Source organism: Rhamphochromis sp. 'chilingali' (assembly GCF_963969265.1).
Source record: "Rhamphochromis sp. 'chilingali' genome assembly, chromosome: 22".
NCBI lineage: Eukaryota > Metazoa > Chordata > Actinopteri > Cichliformes > Cichlidae > Rhamphochromis > Rhamphochromis sp. 'chilingali'.
The window spans coordinates 14,204,063-14,229,471 of NC_137950.1; the positions used below are offsets into that span (position 1 = coordinate 14,204,063).

At 39.4% G+C, this 25,409-nt stretch overlaps 1 protein-coding gene across 1 annotated transcript; it reads left to right on the forward strand.

The window, feature by feature from the left end:
• The first annotated feature begins 3,024 nt into the window (after positions 1-3,024).
• LOC308391258 (transient receptor potential cation channel subfamily M member 4-like) lies at positions 3,025-24,696 on the forward strand. Its single transcript, XM_080873834.1, has 28 exons — positions 3,025-3,265; positions 4,244-4,305; positions 4,389-4,566; positions 5,072-5,252; positions 6,764-6,933; positions 7,711-7,888; positions 8,110-8,174; positions 8,265-8,504; positions 11,494-11,596; positions 11,689-11,810; positions 12,320-12,616; positions 12,738-12,839; positions 12,941-13,069; positions 13,997-14,126; positions 16,401-16,546; positions 19,055-19,167; positions 19,254-19,370; positions 19,496-19,536; positions 19,677-19,909; positions 20,426-20,541; positions 20,826-20,958; positions 21,117-21,291; positions 21,456-21,621; positions 21,712-21,893; positions 22,242-22,374; positions 22,463-22,535; positions 23,309-23,459; positions 23,575-24,696. The coding sequence occupies exons 1-27, from the start codon at positions 3,170-3,172 to the stop codon at positions 23,420-23,422; spliced, it is 3,795 nt and encodes a 1,264-aa protein (XP_080729960.1). The 5' UTR covers positions 3,025-3,169; the 3' UTR covers positions 23,423-23,459; positions 23,575-24,696.
• Positions 24,697-25,409: the final 713 nt, after the last annotated feature.

The following is a 25,409-nucleotide window of genomic DNA, read 5'->3' on the forward strand; positions in this document are numbered from 1 at the left end:
CTTCTTCTTTCTCCAGACTTTAAGCATTTACCAGAATGGAAGTTTGATTACAGTCTACCATGGAGAGCATGTGAGTCCAAATGACTTTGACACAGTCCTGCTATTTAAAACACTCGTGGGAGGTACATATAAGTAGACTGTAATCTTACAACATGCACTTTTTATCCTAATTTTGATTTTGGTGTCGCGTTTGTGTTTTTCAGCAAGTAAGCAGTGAGCATCAGCTGAAGTTAGCAGTAACGTGGAACAGGGTTAACATTACCAAGAGTGAACTCTTCAATGGAGACATCCATTGGAGGGTGAGGAGGGAAAATGATGTTACACAGATGTTACGCTGAAAGAAATACTGTGAATTAAATGAATGACGTGCAGTCTATTGAACCACTTTTGATAGATAAAATTGTTTAACTCTGATTTACAGAATGTTTTGATTAAAGTATTAACCTATCCTAAAACCTGACCTTCTTCCTCCAATCAAACAGTATGAAAATTTGGAGGACTCAATGACTGATGCGCTGATGTCCTTTCTCATACGTTTTGCTTATCCAGAGAGAATGTGAAGAAAAACCAGTAGCCTTGTGCTTATTGTCCCACCCACTGTTTCCTCAGGTGTCAGGGGTTGTGCAACAGTTAATGGGCGGTGTTTTGCCATTGCAAAATCATAACATTCTTTAATACAATGTACTTGTGTTTTAACGCACTTGTTTGGACATAATGTGCCATAAATGTTTTTTTTAATGTCTGGTTTTAATTACTCAAATTCAAAACATTTCATCCTCTATCAAATTTCACAGGTTTTATTTACAGGTTTGCCACCGGGTGGTGCTGTTACCACACTAAATGAGTGTTACTGTTTATGATTCAGGATGTTCCACCGGTCACACAAATTCAGCTGTGATATGCTTTCCTTTTAAAGTTTTCAGACAGTATAATAAATGAGTAGCTATATGTGAACGTGGCCCAGAAATGATACTGGGACAAAGCCAATTAAACTCAAATGCTGCCAAATCATAATGACAATGCCATTCCCGAGTTTCCATCTACTGGCAACCAAATATCTCTAGATCTTTGTATGATGAGTGAAATGTTTAGTCAGATGAGTCAAACTTATTTTATAATTGTGTCAATATTTAAATATGATATACAATAGGATCAAGTGTGTGGTGTTTATATGTAGTTTTAATGATCCTCAGTACTGCAGGTTTAAAGCCTGCGATATATAGTGGGACAAAAACCTGTTTAGTCAGCCACTAGTTGTGCAAGTTCTCCCACTTAGAAAGATTAGAGACCTGTAATTTTCATCATAGGTATACCTCAAATATGAGAGACAAAATGAGAAAAAAGAAAATCACATTGTTTGATTTTTTTAAAGAATTTATTTGCTAATTATGGTGGAAAATAAGTACTTTGTCAATAACAAAAGTTCATCTCAATACTTTGTTATATACCCTTTGTTGGCAATGACAGGGGTCAAACGTTTTCTGTAAGTTTTCACACACTGTTTCTGGTATTTTGGCCCATTCCTCCGTACAGATCCCCTCAAGAGCAGTGATGTTTTGGGGCTGTCGCTGGGCAACAGACTTTCAACTCCCTCCAAAGATTTTCTATGGGATTAACATCTGAAAACTGGCTAGGCCACTCCAGGACCTTGAAATGCTTCTTACGAAGCCACTCCTTCATTAGTGGAGGGATCATTGTCATGCTGAAAGACCCAGCCATGTTTCATCTTCAACGCCCTTGCTGATGTGAGGAGGTTTTCACTCAAAATCTCACGATACATGGCCCCATTCATTCTTTGCTTTACACAGATCAGTCGTCCTGGTCCCTTTGCAGAAAAACAGCCGCAAAGCATGACGTTTCCACCCGCATGCATCACAATAGGTATTGTGTTCTTTGGATGCCACTCAGCATTCTTTCTCCTCCAAAAACAACAAGTAGAGTTTTTATCAAAAAGTTCTATTTTGGTTTCATCTGATCATACGACATTCTCCCAATCCTCTTCTGGATCATTCAAATGCTCTCTAGCAAACTTCAGACGGGTCTGGACATGCACTGGCAGGGGAACACATCTGGCACTGCAGGATTTGAGTCCCTGGTGGCGTGGTGTGTTACTGATGGTAGCCTTTGCTACTTTGGTCTCAGCTCTCTGCAGGTCATTCATTAGTTCCCCCCGTGTGGTTCTGGGCTTTTTGCTCATCGTTCTTGTGATCATTTTGACCCCATGTGATGAGATCCTGCATGGAGCCCTAGATCAAGAGGGATTATCAGTATGACTTTCATTTTCTAATAATTGCTCCCACAGTTGATTTCTTCACACCAAGCTGCTTACTTATTGCAGATTCTTCTTCCCTGACTGGTGCAAGTCTACAATTTTGTTTCTGGTGTCCTTTGACAGTTCTTTAGTCTTGGCCATAGTGGAGTTTGGAGTGTGACTGTTTGAGATTGTGGACAAACGAGTTCAAACAGGTGCCATTAATACAGGCAACAAGTGAAGAACAGAGGAGCCTCTTATAGAAGAGCATAACTTCGTCTTTATGAAGTTATGCTTAAGCAAGTGGAATCCATGCACATATTGGGCTAACTTTCAGCTGAATAATAATTCTAGTAATAATTTTCTGACTGAAATTGGCCTTTAAAAACAAATATATTTGCCTTTGCATGATTATTGCAGGCAAATCTCTGGCTTTTACTTCTTGTGGGAATGAGCACCACAGAGACGCATAACTAACAGTCTCTGTTGCAAATGTGTGATATTTTTAGTTTCTAATAACAATTAGAGAACCTAAGTTTGCTGAGCTGTCAGTCTGCTACAGTGGTGTCTAAATGTGTCATTGAGGGTGTTCAGTTTCCTCACGTGAGATGCCAGTGACCAGGTAAGGTGATGAAGAAGGATTGGAATAAACACTACACCAGCTCAGACTCTGTGTCTGAGTAGTTTGTGGTTTTGACTGGCTTTTCCTGTTTTCAGACTTTAGAGGAACTGTTTGCCTCTGTGAAACCACACCCATACCTTAGTGCTGGCTGCACCTACTTTTATTGTGGACACTGAGAGACGTTAGTGGCAGGGAATAGGGTTTCAGCAGTAAGCCACAAGGTGAAGTATGGTCAGAAAAAGTCACTTTTAGTTCTTCTGCACACATTTCTCACTGAGCTCGACTGAAAGGGAAGCATGAATGACACTGGAGCAAACGTAGAAGGAGGGAGAATAGAAGAAGCCGGTAGAGATAACAACACAGACATTATCTGCCAGACTGAGAAGAGCCAGGTAAGTCAGCTTTCGCTAAAATCTTTCAGCTGCTGTTACGATATCATGGTGGCATGTCGGCCAAAAGAAAACAAAACAAAAGACAAAGTAAAGAACCAACAAAAAAACCCCACATTTAAAGATTTTTTTTTAAAAAGTGCAAGCTATACTTGAAAAAAATCCTCACAATAAAGTTCCAAGTAACAGTGAATGTGAGCCATCCACAAACTTCTTGGAAAACTACGCACAACAAGCTTTGCAAACGTGCCGGTGAACTAACATCTACTATTTCAGCTGCAATTTGTTGATACAAAACTTGTCTAACTGGTTGGCCGTAAAACAAGCTTTAATAAGTAGAAACAGGTTCAGTGCAACATTTCTATAGCAGTTCACTGACTGTTACTTAACAGAAAAAAATGGAAAGCACACTTATGTCTACTAGTCTACATACAGCATCCTAAACATAAGCATGTAGTTAAGCACTTCATCATGTTTACTAATAACGTTGATGATGGCTGCATTCAATTCCATTTAGCTGCTGAGGTGATGCGTTCACATTAGCGATGAGTAAAGCAAAGCTTTTGTGAAACAATGAAGCTTTCAAAGCAACTGTGCTATAGTTGTATTAAGGTTTAAAAAGATTTCTCACACTCGTCTCCACACTGACACCTGCTATTTTTGCAGCCTGAACACTGAAAAAATGCTACTTATCACAGAAAGAAATATATGCACTACAAATAATTATGATCAACACATATTTGGGAAAAATAATTGTTCAAGTAAGGGAAGAAAAACATTGAGATTGTTAAAGACAGCAATCAGTAGACGTAAAGACCAAGGCTAATTCAAAAGCTTAATAGAAAAACATGTTTTTTGGCTTGTGGGTTGTGTTGTTCTACTACAGAATATGTGCATACACAGACTCACTGTTAAACTATGTTAAACTAAGAAATATGTAGATGTTCGTCACTATTTAACAACATTTAAAAATCCTTTCAGAGTTGCTTCCCCAAAATCATCAAGAAACGAGTGTGCAGCACCTTTGTAGAAGATTCCTTCAGGTACTGTGACCTCAGCCTTTTGATAGTGACATGTCTGTATTTTAAGTTTTCTTGGTGACGTTTTATGCTTCCACCTCTCTCAGTAATGGTGCATTGTGTCAGTGCGGGGCTGCGAGAGATGACCATGCCTCTGTGGCTGTTGGAGATTATTTCAGCACAGCCATCGTGAACCAGTGGAAAAGTGTGCAGCACTCCTCTGAACAACCAACTGATGCCTTTGGAGAGGTGCAGTTTGCAGGAGCCAGCAAGAGGCACAGCTATGTGGGTTTTTTTTTCATTTTGTCCCATAACGCTTTATCTCTACAGTTTTTGAAAATGTGAGCACGTTATTAAAGGAAAATTCTTGTAAAGGTGGGTTAAATAAAAATCAAGATAAATCCGGAGCTCTGGTAGCCAGTAGTTTTCCTGACCTTCAACCTACTACTGCTACACCTGAGTAAACAAAGTCAGTACAGATAAAGTGACAAGATTAAAACCCATAAGAACTCAATGTTGACACAGGTATCACTGCCACTTTACACCCCCCTTTTTTTTTAAACATCGACTTTCCTATAGTTTGCCAGACAGTAAAAATGATTCTGGGCTCTTTTGGGTCACTCTTTCGAGTGTCATTTTTATTTTCTAAGTTTTAATTACAAATTAAAGGTTCAAACAACTGAGGCATCATTTTAGCTTTAATACTAGATCACAGTTCATTAATTTACAAGTCTTTGGGCATTGTTGACATGTGCTTGTTTCCTTTAATTCATCAAATCTGTAAACTTAGTTCCTGCGCCTGTCATGGAGCACTGAGCCTTCGGTGGTGTACAACATATTGACAACCCACTGGGGTCTTCCTCTACCCAACCTGGTTGTTTCTGTTGTGGGTGGAAATAGCAGGACACAGATAAAGACCTGGGTACGGGAGGTCCTCAGACAGGGACTGGTGAAAGCGTCACAAAGCACAGGTAAAACTTTATGCATTACAAACTGATCTATGATGTTAACAGTATGATTGGAATTTCTGTGAGCTGTTTGCTGAAATATTTTATTGTTGGTTAGCAGATGCCATCATATTTTCAACACAGGTCCTTATGCCATAAAAAATGTCTAAAATACTCTCAACACATGCCTTACCTGAACTTAGTTTCTAGATTTTAAAACTGATTTTTAAAAAGATGCCCCAAAAAGCAGATTCTGTTCATCTGGATGTAGCATTTTGAGCTTCGAAAACGCTTCCTTACCTGGATAATTGAGCATGCATCAAGATATACAAGTTGTCTTAATGCAGTCACATAAAATTGCGATAGTGCATTAAAGTAGCAATTGTACTCAATTTTACCCAGCCTCACTGAAAAGTACAAGTGCATCAAAACGAAGCTAAACATGAGCCTGGGTACGGCTTAAATGCAGCAATCTGAGCATCTGCTCCTGAACTGGCCACTGGAAGGAAAAGGACTCCATCAGAGGCCATGCAGCAAGCAAAATCTTTTCTCGGTGTAGAGCTATAGTTTTCAGTTACCTCTACAGGAAAAATCAAAACATGGATATGGCACAAGTTGACCAATGTGGCACAAGGCTTCATACACCAGAGAAGAAAGCTGGTAATTGAGCAGGTCCGACACCAATACAAAGTAAAAGGATCCACAGAAGCAAACTCACATTCCAACAGGCTAACCTGGAACACAGTAAGCTCACCTGGAAGGATATCTGGGAAATGGAAGGAAGCAGACTCAGAGCCAGCTATGATGTCCATTCAACAAACCAAAACATCAGTAGGGAAGAGAAGGTCCTATGTGTGCTCTCTTCCAAACTCCGGCAATTCTGAGGCATCTCCTTTATCAGCTGCTACACCAGCCTATCTCCAGGCCTTTACACCTGGAGGCTGGAACTGCCAGCAATGCACTCACTCATCCAATGTCTGAACTGCCAAACATAATTTCCGTTGTGCGAGCAGGAGAATGTCTGGTGACGTTATCAGCAAGAGTATGCACAACCCTCCTTGACCCTGGACGTGCAGGTAGACCTTGATCACAAACTGCTCCTTCCAACAGAGATAATAACAGCTTATCTCTGGCCAGACCCCATCTTGAGGCCAGAAGACGCTATGCCTCCTGGAACACACCTGGCATGTCAGGTGTTGTTGTTGGAGATGTTGTGGGCATAAAATGAAATACACTTAAGACAAATAGTGCCTACCTGATGTTCCCAATAAAGTAGTTTCCTCCCCTAGCACTCAAGACACCAAGATGGAAGCAGTAATGATTGCTCAGTGGATTATAAGGTCTAATAAAGCATACTATGTTACGCCCTGGACCCTGGCCTTAATTTTTGTGCACCAATTGTGATTTTCACTTTTACATTTTACACTGCATTCCAACTTTTTCCACAAATGGGGAAACATTTAGTGACATGTCACAGTAATCTACGTAGTATACAGGTTGAACCAGGCCATTTACCATTTATCTGTTTCCCCCAGGTGCATGGATCCTAACTACAGGCCTGCACGAAGATGTTGGCAGGTGTGTTGGACAGGCGGTGAGAGATCATGCAGCTGCAGCATCTTCAGTGTCCCTCAACAAGGTGGTAGCGTTGGGCATTGCTCCGTGGGGCCTCGTGGAAAAGCGAGAGCAGCTGGTCAAACCTCAGGTAGTACAGACATTACACATTTAAACATTTTTCAAAGCATTAAAATATATCATGTTCACCTTTATTGTCCAAAAAGCTCACTTAAAAATTTGATTTATATTTGTCTTTTTAATTGTGTTTTTTTGTTTTAGTTGCTTATAATTAACTCATTCACTGCCAGCCATTTTCAAATCAGGTAACTCCCCACTGCCAGGGTTTTTGAGCATTTGTACTCATTTTTGAAGAGCCACAGAAAACTGTGTGTTATGATCATATAAACGCTGAACCTACCAAAATGAAGAACAGACTCTCTTCTTTCATCCAAAAAAAAAAAAAGTTTGTTTCTACCATTTTCCATTCTTTAGTAATCAGCTGTAGAAGAGAGATGGGTTCCACCAAAAATGCCTGTTTTGACCAAAAAAAGGGAGAAAACGAGCTTTTTGTGAAAAATACATTTCAAGCAGTCTGATATTCACTGACAAGCTGCCCGAGGTTGTATTCTAGCCCCTCCCATTGAAAAACGTAATTGACGTCTATAGACGTCAATGGCAGTCAACGTAAGTTTTTCAATTGACGTCTATAGACGTCAATGGCAGTGAATGAGTTAATACAAACAGCCTTTTATGTGTCCCAATTTTAAATGACTAAGATTGTGTGGATTTTAGTGCTCAAAGTAAGGTAAATCCATGCTTACCATGCTTCATTTCCATAGTCTTGGGACAAGACTGTATTTGCATCTTCTATTGAAACACATATAAGTAAAGAAACACTAGTATACCCGGTTTTCTGCTTCTGCAGGGGAGCTTTCCTGCAAAGTACAATGCCCCAAACGCATCGCAGAACTCCTGCCCCCTGGACAACAACTACCAGGCCTTTCTGCTGGTGGACGATGGGAGTGTGGGCCGCAGAGGAGGAGAAACAGAGTTCAGAGCCAGACTGGAGGAATACATTTCCCATCAGCGCACAGGCATATGGGGTCAGAGATGGTACCATAAACTTTAAAGTAAAATATTATATTACGGATTATGAGGGAGCTTAAGCGAAGTTTTATCTGAATACTGATAACACGTTGTCAGCCCGATATTTTCCACTCATTTTTTTTTTAGCTAAAGTTAATTGAGAGTTATTTGTGCTTAATTTAACAAAAACATTTGATCAAGATTGGAAGATGCTAAAAATTGTTGTATCTTTTTAAAGGAAGTGGCAGCATTGAAATCCCTGTCCTTTGTATGCTGATATCAGGGGAAACAGACATGCTGAAGGTAAAGTCTGCTCATTATCACAACATTAATTGTGACTTACTATTTAAATTGTGTGAATGTTTCTTTCATGGTTTTTGTCATGTCTGTCAGAGAATGGATCTCTCTTTAAAAAGCTGCATCCCCTGGCTGGTTCTGGCTGGCTCAGGAGGCTTGGCTGATTTCCTGAGTGATATCTTGGAGAACCGGTCTTCAGCTCCAGCTGTGCCGTCCTCTGGTGAAGGCAACAGTGAGGCTCTTAAAGCTCCCAATGTGGATCTCAAAGACAGAGTGGCAGAACGGTTTAAGAAGCATTTTCCTTCAGAGGCACAGACCGACAAATTAGTTGAGCAGGTGAGTGCTGAGAACAGATGCACTGCATTTACTCTACAGATGAGCTGGAGGAAACACTTTCTGTCTCTGCATATTTATCAACTACAGACTAGACTGTGGTGTATTTTAGCACTGATATTCAGAACTAAATCTAAGTGTTTAGCTTGATCTTACTGTCAGTGTGTCGGGATCACAATTCCAAGTTTATTCACATTATATGTTTTAGTGTAGTAATTTATAAATTACTTTCTCAGTTTGTTACAAATTGTTGAAACTTCAGGCTGCTATTTGTTTCACCACAGTGACAAAAAGTTAATTCACTCACAAGCTGTGAAAGTTGTTTTTATAGAACCAAATCATATATGCAAGCTTATCAATGCAACTGATCAATCAGCACTAGCCCAAAAGCAAAATCTAATAGCCTTAAAAAGTACTGTTTACAATAAATGAATGCATTTGTGTTCAATGTGTTTTAGAAACATGACTTAATAAAGTCTGCAGTTGCAACTGTTTTTTTCTCATCTGCGCTGTTGCTGCCACTATCTTTCTCCGATGCTGGCCTCATACAGTCAGCAGATAACATAGTTGAGCAGGCTACTCCAGGTCATATTGACCTTCACTATTAGTAATTATACAAAGGAAAAAAGATTTAAGATAAGGAAGCCATTCAGTGTGAGGCGTGTTTATCAAATCTGATCATTAAATCCATCCGCCAATGTTTCCAGTTCAGTAACTGTTTCTGTAAAAGAACCATTATCAGTGGTATTGCTAGGGATGAAGGTGCACACGCATCACCAAACATCGCACACACTCCTTTGTGCCGTTCTATTTTACCATGTCCAGATGTTTGCCATCAGGGACAGTGGATATGACTGAACCTGTGGACAAATGGATACAACAGAACATCTAACTTTGTTATTAGTACCTTTCAAAGTCTGGGATAAAACTCCAACGTAGCCACGTGTTTCCACACAGCCACCATACATCAAACACTACTGATCTAAATTTTACAGCAGAGTGATAGATCAGCATTTTCTTTCTATACAGTGCTTTGTGATCTTTACTGTTGTAAGGTAATCAGTTTGTTTAAAACAGTTTAAAACATCCCAAAGGCCTTTACAATGATCATTTACTATCCCCACATCAGTGATGGCATTGTGGAAAACAAAACAATCAATCACATTTAGCTCTAAATGTAAAAGTTCTTTGGATGCTCAAAGCATGTTTCAGGTCAAGTAGAATCCCTTAATTAAAATCCCATCCCAAAATCCCTAACCCTAACCCCTAGTCTGGGTTGTCAACTGTGCATGGACTGGTCCCTGCTTCCTGCTGGGTCTCTGAAGATTTCTGATCAGCAGCCAGTCTCAGTCTGGAGTTTCCAACCGTGGGATGAATTCTTCCAGCAGTACTCTGGCTACTGCACCTGTATCTCCTTTACTGGAAGGAAAAACTTCTAACTATTTTGAAAGCATATCAACCATCATCAATCAACATTTAACTTTCTGTTCAGTGAACTTTACTTGTGGGATATCAAAAGCTTATCTGTGATACCTGTAGAGTTTTGATGACTGTACATGAATTGTTAGTCACAGAAATCATAGAAAAATCATAGAAAGGTCAGGTCAGCCTTGACTTTCAGGGCCTACAGAGCAGCTTGTAATAGCACATAAGGAGAAGAACAAACTGATGGGGGTGAACAGGAAAATGATGCGTTGTCTGCTGTGTTATGCAGAGGGGGGGCGCAGACTTTAAGATACTCGGTCGACCTCTTGTGAGCCTCTGCCCCGGAGCCATTAGATCCTTTGTCTAGTTAAGACAACAGAAATTGCTTTGGACTGAAGCCCAGAAACCTGCGCCACTCTTCCCCACCCTTTGGCCAAACGGAGAATGTTAGTGACTAATAAAACATGGTGGACACTCAGTCACAGTCATTTCTTAGCATGGTGTGCAGTGTGCCCTTAATAAAATTTCAGGAAACTGGACAGGTGGAGGACATTGATTATTATTAATTTGCTTTTTAAATGTTTCTTTAAGTTGAATTTTCTGGTTCTACCTTTCCTTCACACTCAGAGGGGAAAATGTGAGTAATAAAATAAAGCTGTAAAAATTTGCCTTAGCTGAGATGAGTCAACATTAGCTGTGTGGCACGTTGTTGACCTATCAGGTGTCGACACCCTGTTCCTATCACGGCACTTGGTTTTGTGTTTGATTTGTACTCCTTGATTATTGTTATTTTCTGTTCATGTTATGTTTGTTGCTTTTAGCTTCTAGTTTCAGTCACGGTGTCCTCCCTGTGTTCCACGTTTCATATCCCGTCAGTCATGTCTCAGTGTCAAGGCTGCCATACATCATACATCATATTTCACTTTGACAGTGTCGTGTCCTGTGTTAGTGTGTTCAGTTTTGCTTCCCTTTGTCTTGTTTTGTCTGGTTAGTCCCACCTGTGTTTTTACCTGTTCCCCAGCCTCTCATTACCCTGCCTGTGTATTTAAGTCTTCCCCTGTTTGTTGTCGCAACCTCTACGTTGCTGTGGGTCGTGTGTAGTTCCATGTCCTCAGGTCAAGCCACTAATGACCAGGAGTTTCTTAGTTCTAGTTCATGTTTTGTTGGTTTCTTTAGTATACATTTGTTTTGTTTTTAGTTTGTTTCTCCAGGCAATAAAAGTGCCGCCTTTAGTTAAGTATTCTTTCTCTGATTTTAGCAATAAACTCTGAGACTGAAATCTGAGTTTCATGTACGTGAACAGCTGACAATATTGTTTCCCTGCTCACGTGCACACTAAACTCAAACAGGAAACTCAGATTTGGCAAGCTTTGAGCTTGTTTTTAAACTAAATTCAGAGTATGATAGTATTAGAGTGTGTGTTGATTAGCTTATCTGTCATACTAGGAATTTATCCTGCCTAATCAGAACACACAGGCTGTGCAATTTAATCTTTTTCTAAAAAAAAAAAAAATTTGTGATCATGTCTCTGTCATTCCTGTTCCCTTTTCCTATCTTCTGTCTCCAGGCTTTGAACATTTACCAGAACAGACATTTGATTACAGTCTACCAAGGAGAGCACGAGAGTCCAAATGACTTTGACACAGTCCTGCTTAAAACACTCGTGGGAGGTATGTATAAGTAGATAGTAATTTTACAACATAGCAGCAACATGCACTTTTAGTCCTTATTTTGATTTTTGTGTTGTCTTTATGTTTTTCAGCAAGTAAGCAACATTTATCAGCTGATGCCAACCCTTATACTGATGAGCTGAAACTAGCAGTAACATGGAACAGGGTTGACATTGCCAAGACTGAACTCTTCAATGGAGACATCCAGTGGAAGGTGAGGAGGGAAAAAGACATCACATTGAAAGAAGAATTCATACAAAACATCACACTATACAGTCTATTGTAACACTTTTGACAAATAAATCACTGATTTATTTGTCAAATCTGATTTATGGAGGAATATTTGGCAATATTGGGCGACCGTGGCTCAGGGGGTTGGGAATCGCATCTGTAACCGGAAGGTCGCTGGTTCGATCCCTGGGCTCTCTGTCCTGGTCGTTATGTCCTTGGGCAAGACACTTTACCCTACTTGCCTACTGGTGATGGCCAGAGGGGCCGATGGCGCGATATGGCAGCCTCGCTTCTGTCAGTCTGCCCCAGGGCAGCTGTGGCTACAACTGTAGCTGCCTCCACCAGTGTATGAATGTGAGAGTGAATGAATAGTGGTATTGTAAAGCGCTTTGGGTGCCTTGAAAAGCGCTATATAAATCCAATCCGTTATTATTATTATTATAAAAAATGTTGACCTGTCTTAAATATGATCTTCTTCCTCCAATTAAACAGTATGAAGATTTGGAGGACTCAATGACAGATGCGCTGATCAATGACAAGCCCCAGTTTGTTCGGCTTTTCACTGAGAATGGCTTGAATATCCTGGAGTACCTAACTTATGGCAGGCTGGAAACCCTTTATCGCTCTGTGCCAGATGGGACCTTGCTCTATCAGCTACTACAACAGTGCCTAGCAGAGCGGCTGGCAATAGTGGAGCGTCACTCACCATCAGAAAAACAGAATTCGTCTACAAGATTGTTGAAAGATAACAATCAGGATGGACCAGTGAAGGAGGTCACCCTTTTTGAGGTAAGTTTGGGAATCAAAGAGATTCTGTCCTTTTTCATTAATTATGCTTAAATAGATTAATAAAGAATGTGAAGAACATCTGATACTGTTGTGCTTATTGTCCCACCCACGGTTTCCTCAGGTGTCAAGGGTCCTGGAGCTGTTAATGGGTGATGTCTGCCAGCCTTTCTACTATCACACTTTGAGATTAGAGTTCACTTCATCCAAAGGGACAGCTCTGAGGGTACTCTGAACCTTTCAGAATAAACACACTGTTCTTGTGGTTATAGGATCTCTTTTTCATGGTTGACCTGGTAATAAGTATTATTTCTTCATTCATCAAAGCGTGCCAGTAAGGTTCTGCGTGGACATTGCAAGTATCAGGACCTGCCCTGCCCCGATCCCTGGGCTTCGCTTTTCCTCTGGGCGGTATTGCAAAACCGCAGTGAGATGGCCATTTTCTTCTGGGAGATGGTAAAAGCTCTGCGACAAATTTAAAAAATGTTCTACTTGTGTTCAGCTGGTTTAAAAGCCACAGTCAAGATACAACTGGTGTCTCCAGTGTTAATAGTTCTGGAATTGTGCTTTTCTAAAGGGTTATGAGGCGATCACTTCATAGTTAACAGAAGAAAAAAAGGAATTGAAAAATCATCTTATACAGATTTACAGTATGTCTGACAGAGTCCTTGGTGTATGAATGGATAAATAGATTATTTGAATTTGTTATTTGAGTGAAACCGTAGTTTTTAGGTGAAGTTAAGCGATATTGGACATTTGTGAGAATGAGATGCAGCTAGTGCTATTTGTTACATGTGTGTCGTTAATTACAATGTGTTGTTAATGATTATTTTATGATCTAAGCATTGATTATATTAAATGTAAATCATATGATAACATATGACATATCACAATGTTAAATCTTAATCTAAAAGCAAATAATTACTATAAAATAATCAAATTCAATTCTGAACTCACTAGATTTAAGCATTTAGTTTTTAAATTAATATGGCAGCAACTGTTGAGTAGATGTTTTCTTACACACTGCAACTTTGTGATCAGAGTCAGCAGCTAGTGATGATAATCCTTTTTTTAAGCCTGCAGCCTCTGTAAATGTTACGTAGTTGGGCATGAACTAGTACACGAGATGCTGCAGGTTCTACTCCAGCTTGCAGTAGATCTTGTGAAAAATCGCAGTAGAACTATAAATCTAAAATGCATATATATAGTCCCTTTAAGTAAATTGCAACTTAGACTTCATGCAACAGGTAAATGTGTTAATGATTGTCTGTGTGTGCTGTACCAGTTAGACTACTTCAACAGAACGAACTGAGATAATAATGCAGACAGTATTAGATACAATGAATTTACTTTTTGTACCTGTGTCTTTGCTTTACTTTCCAGGCAGGTGAGGCAGTCCTGAGTGCTCTTGGTGGCAGTAAAATACTCAGAGAACTGTCCAAACTTGAGGTAGAGAATGAAACCAAACTCTCCATGAAAGAGCTGGCCCAGAGGTTTGAGAACCTGGCACATGGTGAGACATTAGAAGAGAAAATATTTGTTATCTACTTTCATAATAGTTTCATGAAGTGTCCTTTGAATTTTCCTTTTAACAGCTGATGTAACACAATTGTAGCAAAACCTATCTAACACTTTACACAATAGTAACGAAACATTTCATTACAGTAAATATCTTTCTGAATGTGCTGTAACTAAGTTTAAGGATATAGTTCCTCTAATGTCATCTTCTTCAATGCTAGAGTACAGAGCAGCTACTTAAACCTGACTCTCACAGAGGTGTGGGAGAGAAGTGTTTGACTCTTTAATATAAGTCTCAAATATGTAGCTTAAAGCAGATAACTTGGAGAGCTGGAGAGGAAATGGCATCTCAAACACTTTGAAGATCTTCATTTAGCCTGGAAAAAGTGTTTTATGTTCTGTAAAATCCCTCCATAAAGTGATGAACATAAGAAAATAAAAACAACTCCTGCTTTCTTTTCCACAGTGTAGCCAGATTGAAAGAGTCACATGTCTCTTGAGCTGAATATTCCTTACATTTTTAATGAATACATAAAATTTGAAATTATTTAATTTTAACCATTTGAGAAAATATAAAGGTTCATAACCATTTCACATATGTAATTATGTACATCTATGTTGAATACTGCAGATATATATTTGTACTTCAGCTGAGCATTTATTAGACCCCATTCCTACAAGAGTGTTCAAATATTTCCCACCATTAATTCATTCTTTGATGTTAAATATGATTATCCCTTCTCTATTAATCATCTTTGAACAGAAACAGGATTATTGCAGGTTATAAATGATCTTCTTATATTCTCTGACAATGGACTCGTCTCTGTGGTTGCTAGAACTCCTTTAGAATTTCAGTTGTATCCAAAAAAGGTTAACAAGAAAAGTAACTAATGGGGCGATAAAATCAACAGCTAACTTCAAAAATTAAGGCTCCAAATTGTTTGGACCTGCTGATTTTCTAGTATCCAAAAGTTTAAAGTCTTTGAGCACATCTGATGCTGTCACCATGCTTAAAGTAAAGGAGTGGCTGGCCACAGAATTATCAGAGAATGCAGCTGAGGAATGCTCATAAGAAATATTTACTTTCTTCAGCAGTGTGCCCGATATTACAAAATGTTCATTAAAACAACCAAGCATGTCAGCCTTCTCATAAATATGATGCAAGTGTTTATAAGGGCATGGGGGAAGCGCTGTGCCATTGTTTTCATAAATGTAAAGAGGTTTTAGAGATTGTTTGAAGTCTCTATAACAAAGTGATCAGCTTTGGCTTTTCTAATGGCAACTGTGCATGTATTGCACATTTTTTACCAGCATATAATTTTAATTGCATGTTTGTATTGAACAAATATGCATGAGTGATTAACGCATTTATTTTATCCAGGCTTGTCTACAGTCTCAGTCTTTATTTTGGCATTAGCCAGGCTCTACTCTCTCATCTTCAGCTTGTTCACTACAACTCTCTACTCTTGACAGGCACATGTAAAGGTGACCATATTTCTCCTAGTCTTGGGCTCATTTACACTGGCTTCCAGTATGTTCATGAATTGAAGATTTTATTTGTTGTTTTTAAGTCTCTAAATGGATTAGCTCCCTCGCACCTCTCTGATCTTTTAACTAAAAATACTCCAAACAGAAATCTAAAGTCAGCTGATAGCAGAAGCAGGCTAAAACACAGAGGAGACTGGGCCTTTGCGATTTGTGTTCCTAACCTTTGGAACAGTCTGCCTCTTCAAGTTAGGACATTTGAAAACGTATATTTACTCCCTAGCTTATAATTGTGACTGATTTTTGTTTAGTTCTTTCTGTGTTTGGTTTACTTTGGTCAACCTGTGTTGCTTTTTAAAAGTGCCTATAAATAAATTGATTGACTGATTGGTTGATTTCCTTCTGTGTTGGACTATTGTAATTATTATCAGGTTGTCCTAAAAGCTCCATAAAAACCCTTCAGTTTATTCAAAATGCTGCAATGAGGGTACTGAAAAGGAATACTAAAAGAGTGCATATGTCTCTCATAGGTTCTCTTCATTGGCTCCCTGTTAAACCCAGAATTAAATCCTTCTACTTACATACAAGAGCTTTAAAAAATTGGCCCCATCATTTCTTAAAGATTTCAGAGTACTTGCTCATAGGGAGTTACAAGTTGGGGTTTTCTTTGTGTTAATATAGGGTCTTTACTATACGACATAAAGCACCTTTACATGACTATTCTTGTAAACTGGCACTATATAAATAAAATTGAATGCCATGTCTTGTGTCCACTTTACCTCAGATATTTTCAGCTCTTGCTATCGGAGTGATGAACGCCGATCCTTCACCCTGCTAATTAGGAAGTCTCCTGTCTGGGGTGGCAGCACTTGTCTTCAGATGGGTGTGAGTGCTGACGCTCGGCTTTTCTTCAGTAATGATGGCGTACAGGTGTGTTCGATTTTTAACCTCTTTCTTTCATGTTTTTTTCCCCTGTCCTGTATGGCAGTTTAGCTGAATTGCAGAATCAGAATTGTTCACTGAAGGCCAAAAATTGCCAAATAAAACTTCACAAGTACAGTATTCCAGCATTTGCTGTAATTGCCCACTTGATAGTAATATTTTATTAGAGCTTAATTAGGATATTCTTTATTTTGGATTACTACAAACATAACGGACAAGACCGGACAAGAAAAGAAAGAAAGAAATTGAACTTGGGGAGAAGCAAACAAACAAACAAAAGCACCAACAAAAAACCAAACAGCAGAGAAACCACAGCAACAACCAACATATGCATAAATAACAATGACAAAGTTACTGAACAGCACACAGTATTGATAATGTAAGATATTTTTAGAGGCAGCAGCAGCCCAAATGGTGTGTGTCTGTAAGTACCCGTGTGCACATCCAGGTAAGGAAATCGTGAACACCTGATTCTGTTCATCTGGACGTAGCGTTTTCAGTGGGAGGAACGTTTTGTCGCTCATCCAAGTGACTTCCTCAGTCTCAGCTGACTGCAGGTTTCTCAAACCTTATAAACAACACATCTGAACAATAACTGAAGTTATCACAGCCACAGAAACAGCAATATGAAATAACAACATTGCAGACGTGGAAGCAGAGCAACTACGGACGAAAGTTTTCAGCCTGTCTCAGCAATGCAAAGCCCCCAGCATCCAACATCAGCTTGGAGACGAGGAAGGCACTCGCATCACTTAGTAAAGACAACAACAGTCTCATCCTTCCAGCAGACAAGGGTAGGAGCACAGTATTGCTAAACCAGAAAGACTATCATGAGAGAAGTTTGTCACTGCTCAGTGATGAAAATACTTATGAGCCCCTGAAATGAGACCCAGGAAGTGGTTACAGGAAGAGGGGGATAGATTGCCTGAAGCTGTTAGAACAAGACAATTCTATTGACCGGACCTCATACCACAGGCTGTACCCAGGGGACTCTGCACCAAGTCTGTATGGTTTACCAAAGATACATAAACAGGGTGCACCTTTAAGGCCGATTGTCTGTATGATCAACTTGGCCACCTATAACATCTCTAAGTTTCTGGCTTCGATCCTCAACCCGCTGGTAGGCAGCTCTGAACACCACATCCAGAACACTTTGGATTTTGTTGAAAAGGTGAGAGATGTCATTATGGAGGCAGATGAAACAATGGTCTAGAACGATTTTACGTCTCTTTTCACTTGTGTTCCAGTCAAGTGTTGGAGGTAGTTCATAAGAGATTGCAGGATGACCCCAACTTGAGCAACAGGACCACTCTCAGCATCGACCAAGTGTGTTTGCTTTTGGAACTGTGTCTTAATCCTACCCTGGAATGCCACCAAGTCATTGATTCAGATATGTGGATGACACCTGGGTGAAAATCAGATCTCAGGAAGTACCACAATTCACAGATCACATTAACTCGGTGGACCAACACATCAAATTCACCAGGGAGGATATGAAAAGTGGCAGGTTAGCCTTCTTAGAATGTGAGATTTCCACCAGTAATGGGGGACATCTAAAAGCTGATGTGTACCATAAACCTGCGCATACAGATCGGTATTTAAGCTTTGACTCTCATCATCCACTGGAGCATAAACTGGGTGTCATTAGGACACTACAACACAGAGCGAACACCATCCCCACTGACACAGCGGCCAGAGAGGCAGAAGAACATCACATCAAGAAGGCCCTGAGTAAATGTGGTTATTCCAGCTGGACTTTTGTCAGAGCTGGGAAAGCACCTAAAGAAAGCTTCAGCCGATTCAGGGGAGAAGGACAACCGCTGACTAAGCGAAAACCTGTAGTGATCCCATATGTGTCAGGAGTATCGGAACAGTTGAGCAGCTAAGGGTACATCTTTCGCCATCATACAATGCTGTGATTGCAGCCATTCACCCACTTTCTGTGAATGCTACTCATGGCCATTGATCAGTGGCCTTTGATCAATGAGCTTTGATCAGTGGGTTTTGGTCAGTGGTTGTTGATCAATGGTCATGAGAATTTGCATATTAATGATCAAGGAACTGAATGGGCTGGTTTCAGTCATTATGCAAATGTACTGTTTATAAGATTGGGGAAACCTGCAGTCAGCTGAGACTGAAGAAGTCACTTGGATGAGTGAGGAAACGTTTCTCCCACTGAAAACACTACGTCCAGATGAACAGAATCAACTTTTGGGGAATAATGGAAACCAGCCCACTGAATGAACAATGGGCTGTGAGGTCAGTTCAGTATATAGCTGCTTTGATTATACAGTTCAATCAATACATATACACTACCTATAAATAAGACTATGTAATGCACAATCCCTTTCATGTACAGTACAATAATTTAAATTACAAAAAAAATTAATACAAAGTAAAAATGGTAGGATTCTTCAGAAATAACACATCCTACCTTCATGTTGCGCCAGTGAGCTGCTGTTGATTGATAAGGACTCATTTTCTGTCTTCTTCCAGTCTCTGCTCTCCCATATCTGGTGGGGTGATATGAAGAGGAACACAGAGGTTTGGAGGCTCCTGCTCACTTTCTTCTGCCCCATCCTCTGCTACACCAATCTGATCTCCTTCAGGTTAAAGGCTTATTCTTTTCAGATTAAAGGTTTGTAAATGTATTTTGATACTTTTTTAAACATTTGCTACATATTTTACCTCATAGAAAACAAGATAATCAGTTGGAAGAGGAGGAAGGAATTCCTAACGATGATGGGCCAGACCAGGACACTAACAGTCTCTATGGGACCACCGTCTTCTCTTTGGATGACATCAAGCACCTGTAATATTTCTACTTGCACTCTTCAGTGTTAATCTGTAGAACATCAGTTTGTTATTTTTATTTTATTGATTTGCATTAGCTAAAGTCTAACAATTAAATCAATTTTATTTTCGTTCTTACACCAGTGACCTTGACTCAAAAGATCACAGGAGTGGTACCATTAAAGGTGAGTCCTGTTTAAAGAGTCATCTTTGAATAAGTGTTGTCACTCACTACAAGAAGAAAGTCTGACATCAGAAATTATTCTTGTCACCACATGCTGTCATTTAAGTCACCTGCTATCTGCATTTATAATCTTTGATACAGGTGTACCTTACCGACCACCACAGCGTCCATTCATAGTGTCACGCTGGCGTCAGTTCTGGTTTGCACCGGTCACCTCTTTTCTGGGCAACGTCCTGATGTACTTCCTGTTTCTTTTGCTTTTCGCCTACGTGTTGTTGGTGGATTTTGATCCCCCACCACCCTCAGGTCCAGGTGTTGCTGAGTGTGTGTTGTACTTCTGGGTATTCACCATCGTTTGTGAGGAGATCAGACAGGTGAGTGAAGAGACACGTCTTACTAGAACTTTATTTCCCAGAAAGGTTTGGTAGCTGTAGAAATATAAAGGGAAAAAGTGAACCCAGTAACTGAACTTTTTATTAAATTGCACATAGAAGAAGGACGATATAACTGAAGATTCGTATTGCAATACAGTGGTTAATATGCAGCTGTGTCACAAGCATTAAATTCAGAATGGACATTAAAATAGATTAATACATTTTAATATTTGTTACTGTATTCAAATAACTTAAGAAATATAGTGAAGATTAAATATAATTACATAAATAAAAATCTTATTCTTGTTGAATTTTTACCCAGTCTTTATAATAGTACATATTATGAACAGTCAATCATTTTGGTTGAATCTCTTCCTTCCTTATTATGTTCCTTCTTTGCTTACCACATTAAATACACCTTTCTTTGAACAGCACATGGAGAGTAATTTTCAGTATTTGGATATATGCCACCAGCTTATAGTTTAGTTTGTTGTAATTTTTGTGTTCTTCTTCTAGTCAATTTTTGTGGGGACGATGACTTGGCGTCAAAGGTTCAGACTCTACATTAAGGATCTGTGGAATAAATGTGACCTCACCGCCATCAGCCTGTTCATTATAGGACTAATCTGCAGGTATGGACAAGAAATACAAAAAAAGACAGATTATTGAAAAACATTTTCAACAATAATATTTTTGAATGAGGTGTTTTCATTGCAAAATTGTAAAAGACTTGTGCTTGGTTTGTGTTTATGGATGTAGTGTGGCATAAATAATTTCCTTAACCCCTGGTCATTTAGTCCCTTAAATATAAAAATGTTTCTTCTTTAAAAACCAAATTTTACAGATTAATATACAGGTTTGTGGCCTGGCGGTGCTGCTACCTCATTGATTCAGCTTTACTGTGCTTGTGTTTCAGGATGTTCCACTGGTCACATGAATTTGGACGGGATGTCCTGTGTTTGGACTACATGGTCTTCACACTTCGCCTCATTCACATTTTTGCCATTCACAAGCAGCTGGGACCAAAAATCATCATTGTAGGAAAGATGGTGAGAAAGTTACCATCAGTTGGCAATATACCAATTGTAAACTTAATATGTTTATATATGTATGTGTGCGTGTGTGTGTATATATATATATATATATATATATATATATGAATAAATAAATAATGAAGCAAACAAGATCACAATTTCCTCTTGTTTAGATGAAGGATGTCTTCTTCTTCCTCTTCTTCCTGGGTGTGTGGGTCATGGCGTATGGAGTTGCCAATCAGGCTCTGATCTACAACTATGATCCAAACCTGAATCGCATTTTTCGGAGAGTTTTCTACAGGCCATACTTGCACATCTTTGGACAGATCCCTGTGGAAGAGATGGATGGTACAAGTGTTTGTGCAACTGGCATAAAAATAAGAAAATCTGTGTTATAAGCTGAAATCTGTTTTAAAATGCTGCAGTTTCCTGGAACCTACTTTCATCACAGCAATTTGAAATTGAGTGTTATTGTAATTTTAACCATTTCTTATTTTTCCAATTTATGACAGTGGGCAAGGACTGGGATATCACTTGTACACACAATGTGACTTTGATTGAGAGCGGTGAAGAGCCGTGTAGAAATCATGAGAGTAACTGGCTGGTAGTGATTCTGCTAGTTGTATATCTCCTGGTCACCAACATCCTGCTCATCAACCTGCTTATTGCCATGTTTAGGTAAAGAACAAGTCTTTTATTATATCTGAAGGTGCGTTCACATACTGAATGGTTTGACTCAGTGGCTCTGATCTGCTTGTATCCACACAGCTACACTTTCTCTAAAGTGCAGGAACACAGTGACACCTACTGGAAGTTCCAGCGTTACAACCTGATTGCTGAGTACCACTCCCGTCCTTCTTTGGCTCCTCCTTTCATTATCCTCTCACACATCAACATCTTTATTAGGAGAGTTATTCGCAAAGTGCCCTCTGTAAAGATCCACCACTTTGGTCAGTATTGGAGTCAGGAGACTTGGTTCCTATTAAATCAAGTTATTCATTTAATACAGTTATTGCTTAATTACTTTAAAGTAAAAGGTTTAATGAGTAATGAGTCAGAAAGCCACAGCTGATTGAATTTGATATCTTCTAAATTTTATTCAGCACATTTTGCTATGTGTGATTTTTTCTTAAACAGTGCCTGCCTTGTTATCACTCAGTTGCTCACTAAAAATGGCAGTGCCAGGTTACAATAATAGGTTCTTTGATTACTTGCTCACTGAACTCAGTTTAGCAGTGACGAAAGCATGAAAAATGAGTTGAAAGGTAATCATTTCAACCCTTGGTCTGTACTATCAGTGTTAGACTTGGAAGAAAAGGCAGCGAACCGATTATCAATGTGGGAAACGATTCAGAAGGAAGACTTCCTGACTGCTCGAATCAAGATCCAGAAAAGCAGCGACTCAGAAAGGCTCAAACGGATGTCTGCCAAGTGAGCACCTTCATCCTCCACTGTAGCAGCATTATTTATTACTGTGTGACTCCATCATTCTGAAGTAAATGTATCTTTGTTTATATAGGATAGATGGTGTGCTTAAACATCTGAGTGAAAGCAGAGACTTCGAACACAGGCTACGGTCTCTGGAGAATCAGGTAAAACCGTAGCTCCAACTTATCATTTTGTACCATTTGAGTCATTCGTGATACATATGTGGAGCTGCTGTGAAAGAGCATGTCTGCAGAGTTAAACTATTCTATATAAAGGTTAAAGCACTTCATAGCAGGTGGCAGTTGGCATAATACATTAAGAGGTGTTTAAAAATAAAATAGGAAAGTAGGAAAATACCTACTGTACAGCCAAAAGTCAGTTTTAGGTTGGATTATGTGAAGTTGTTATTTTAGGTGACTGTAAGTAATTCTGTACTAAGTACTTTTATGGATTGAAGAATGTCACATTAAAGAAGCAAAGGCAGAACTTAAGCTAATCAAGTTAGTGCAATCAGTTGTAAAAATAAATGCACACACAAAGAAATGGTGTATTATATCATTTAGTGCAGAAAACAAAAACAATGATGTTTGAGAGGAGAGCCATTTAGGAACTAAACACTGACTGCCAGTGGCACACAGGGACCAGGTTTTGCCACTTTCATGCTTGGAAACAGGTCACAACAGCTTCTCCAATGCCTACAGGTGAGATCTGCCAAATAACAGGCCGAAAGGAAGGCATGGTGGAGTGAGTTTTCACTGAGAAAAGGAAAAAGTACAATTGTTGTCAAAGAACAAAGGCAATAGTTTTCCATGTGTGTCAGCTAAAGTGTTTTACAAACTTCTCAAAAAACAAGCATTACATATTCTCATAGGTTTTCTCAAGTTGTCTTGACTCATTGACTCTTTTCTCAGATACACCTTCTTGTTCTTCTTTTCAGATCGAGTACTGCTCCAGTGCCATCAGCTGGGTTGTGGATACTTTAGCACAAGGAAGCACATTCAAACCTCCTCGACCCCCACCTGCATTACGTGGTACTTCACAGAACTTGTGAAATTAGTATGCTTACAAAACAACCTGCATACTAAAAGGCAAATATTGTTTTCTCGTACAAAACTCAGTTACTTTGACCTTATTTTAAAATGTATATTTTTTGCTAAAATTTGTCCCTCTCACTTCTTTTATTCTACCTGTTGTTTTATACAGATGTGCTACCCTCCTCTTCCAGCTCAGCTTGATTCAGTAACACTTTATATCAAGGATAACGCCTTCATTCAAGATCAGGAAAAGAAACAAGAATCGCGCACGCTCCCTTTTGACAACTTCTGTTCAGTCCGCCACCATGATCCTCACTGATAAGCACTGAAATGAAAAAGAAATTTATCGTGTGTGTGTGTAATTTGAGTTGGGAAATGACATGACCATCATTACTTTTGTTTTAAAGACACTTCTGGAATTTAAAATCAACATATTCTTACATAATCTGTAATAATGTCTATTAAGAATTACATTATGATTTAAAATTCAAAGCATTTATTGTCATATGTACAAAGGAAATAGGGTTGCCAACTCCCTGAAAAATAAATAAGGGACACCTCGTGGCCAGGGCCGGGCAACCCAGTTGTCTTCACCCTTCCCAGTGTGGTGAATTTTCTAGCTCTTTTTTTGTGTGTGAAATTATTTTTTTAACCATTTGACTTGAAGTTGATTTAAGTAGATGCATATTCTATTCTTTGTGATATGAACACATGGGAAACAAATGATCATTTAGCCATTTATTTTTAGCTCAAAATGACAACATTAACACATAAAACAGGTCTCTTTCTTAAACAGAAGCCTGTCATGCTTAACTTTTGAGAATATAAGTAAATCTTTCTTTAAAAGCACTCTGTCCTGCTTAACTTAAAATAATAGAAAACAATAGAAAGAAAAACATTCTTGTAACAGTGCACATTTAGTGCATTTAGTACAATTGGCTTCAGTTGAGGTATTATTTCAGCTTTTCTAATGCTAATCAGCTGCTCCTGTTTGTAAACCCGCTTGTTCCCATGATTACGCATCATAACTCATCATCATTATTCATCTATGTATTACTTTTATGTATTAGTCATCTATTTGTTGTAATCATCTATCCTTGCAGTTGTTTATTACACAAAATAAATTATATTATCACACTTCTGGCCACATAGCGCTGATATTCACTGCACATGCCCATATTAACGTTTTCCAGCCAGGTGTTTTCCTTTTCCCATTCTTCCCTTTCTCTGAGGGGAACAAACATTGCTGCTCTAATGCTGGGCTCACACTGTGCGATTTTTGGCCCATTTTGAGCCGATTTTTGAGTGATCGGACCGATTTTGGCCTTCATCGTGCGTCGTGTGTATACGTGGGGTAACGAGAAGTGATTAACACCTCACGACCAGCTCCCGATCATCAATCGCTCGTGAGGGTGTCACCACAGGCGCTCACACTGCTCACGCGCAAACGTAAACGTTGGTGAAAAAGACGGCGCAGCACGGCTGTGCAGCGTGTGATCTGGACACAAGCGATGGAGGCACAACTTGTAGAACTTTGGAAAGCTCATCCGAGCCTTTTCGATGTGGCATCACAAAATTATCACGACCACAACAACCGTGAAAATAGTTGGATTTACACTGCTGCTCAATCACAGCTGCCTGATCATGTTTTTCATTAGCAATTTAGCAAAGTTGATGGTAGTGGTGTGTCTGTGTGAGTGAAAGACAGAGAGAGCGAGCGACAGATTTTCTGTTATAACCTTCATGTTATGGAGGCACAGTGTGAGCACTCAGGTCGCATCAGAGCATCGGGCGGTATAGTGTGAGACCTGCATCGTGACCTATGAACGTCTAACCCCTGCGAGTCAATCGTGCAGTTTGAGCAGGAGCTGAATAACGTGACTGAAAAAATCGCACAGTGTCTGCCCAGCTTTAGGTGTACTGTCGTCCGAGACTTGCACCGCAGAGTCGGCGTTTGTTCCCCTGTTGACCATGCTTCTTGTTGTGGTCATCTGTTGTCTTCCG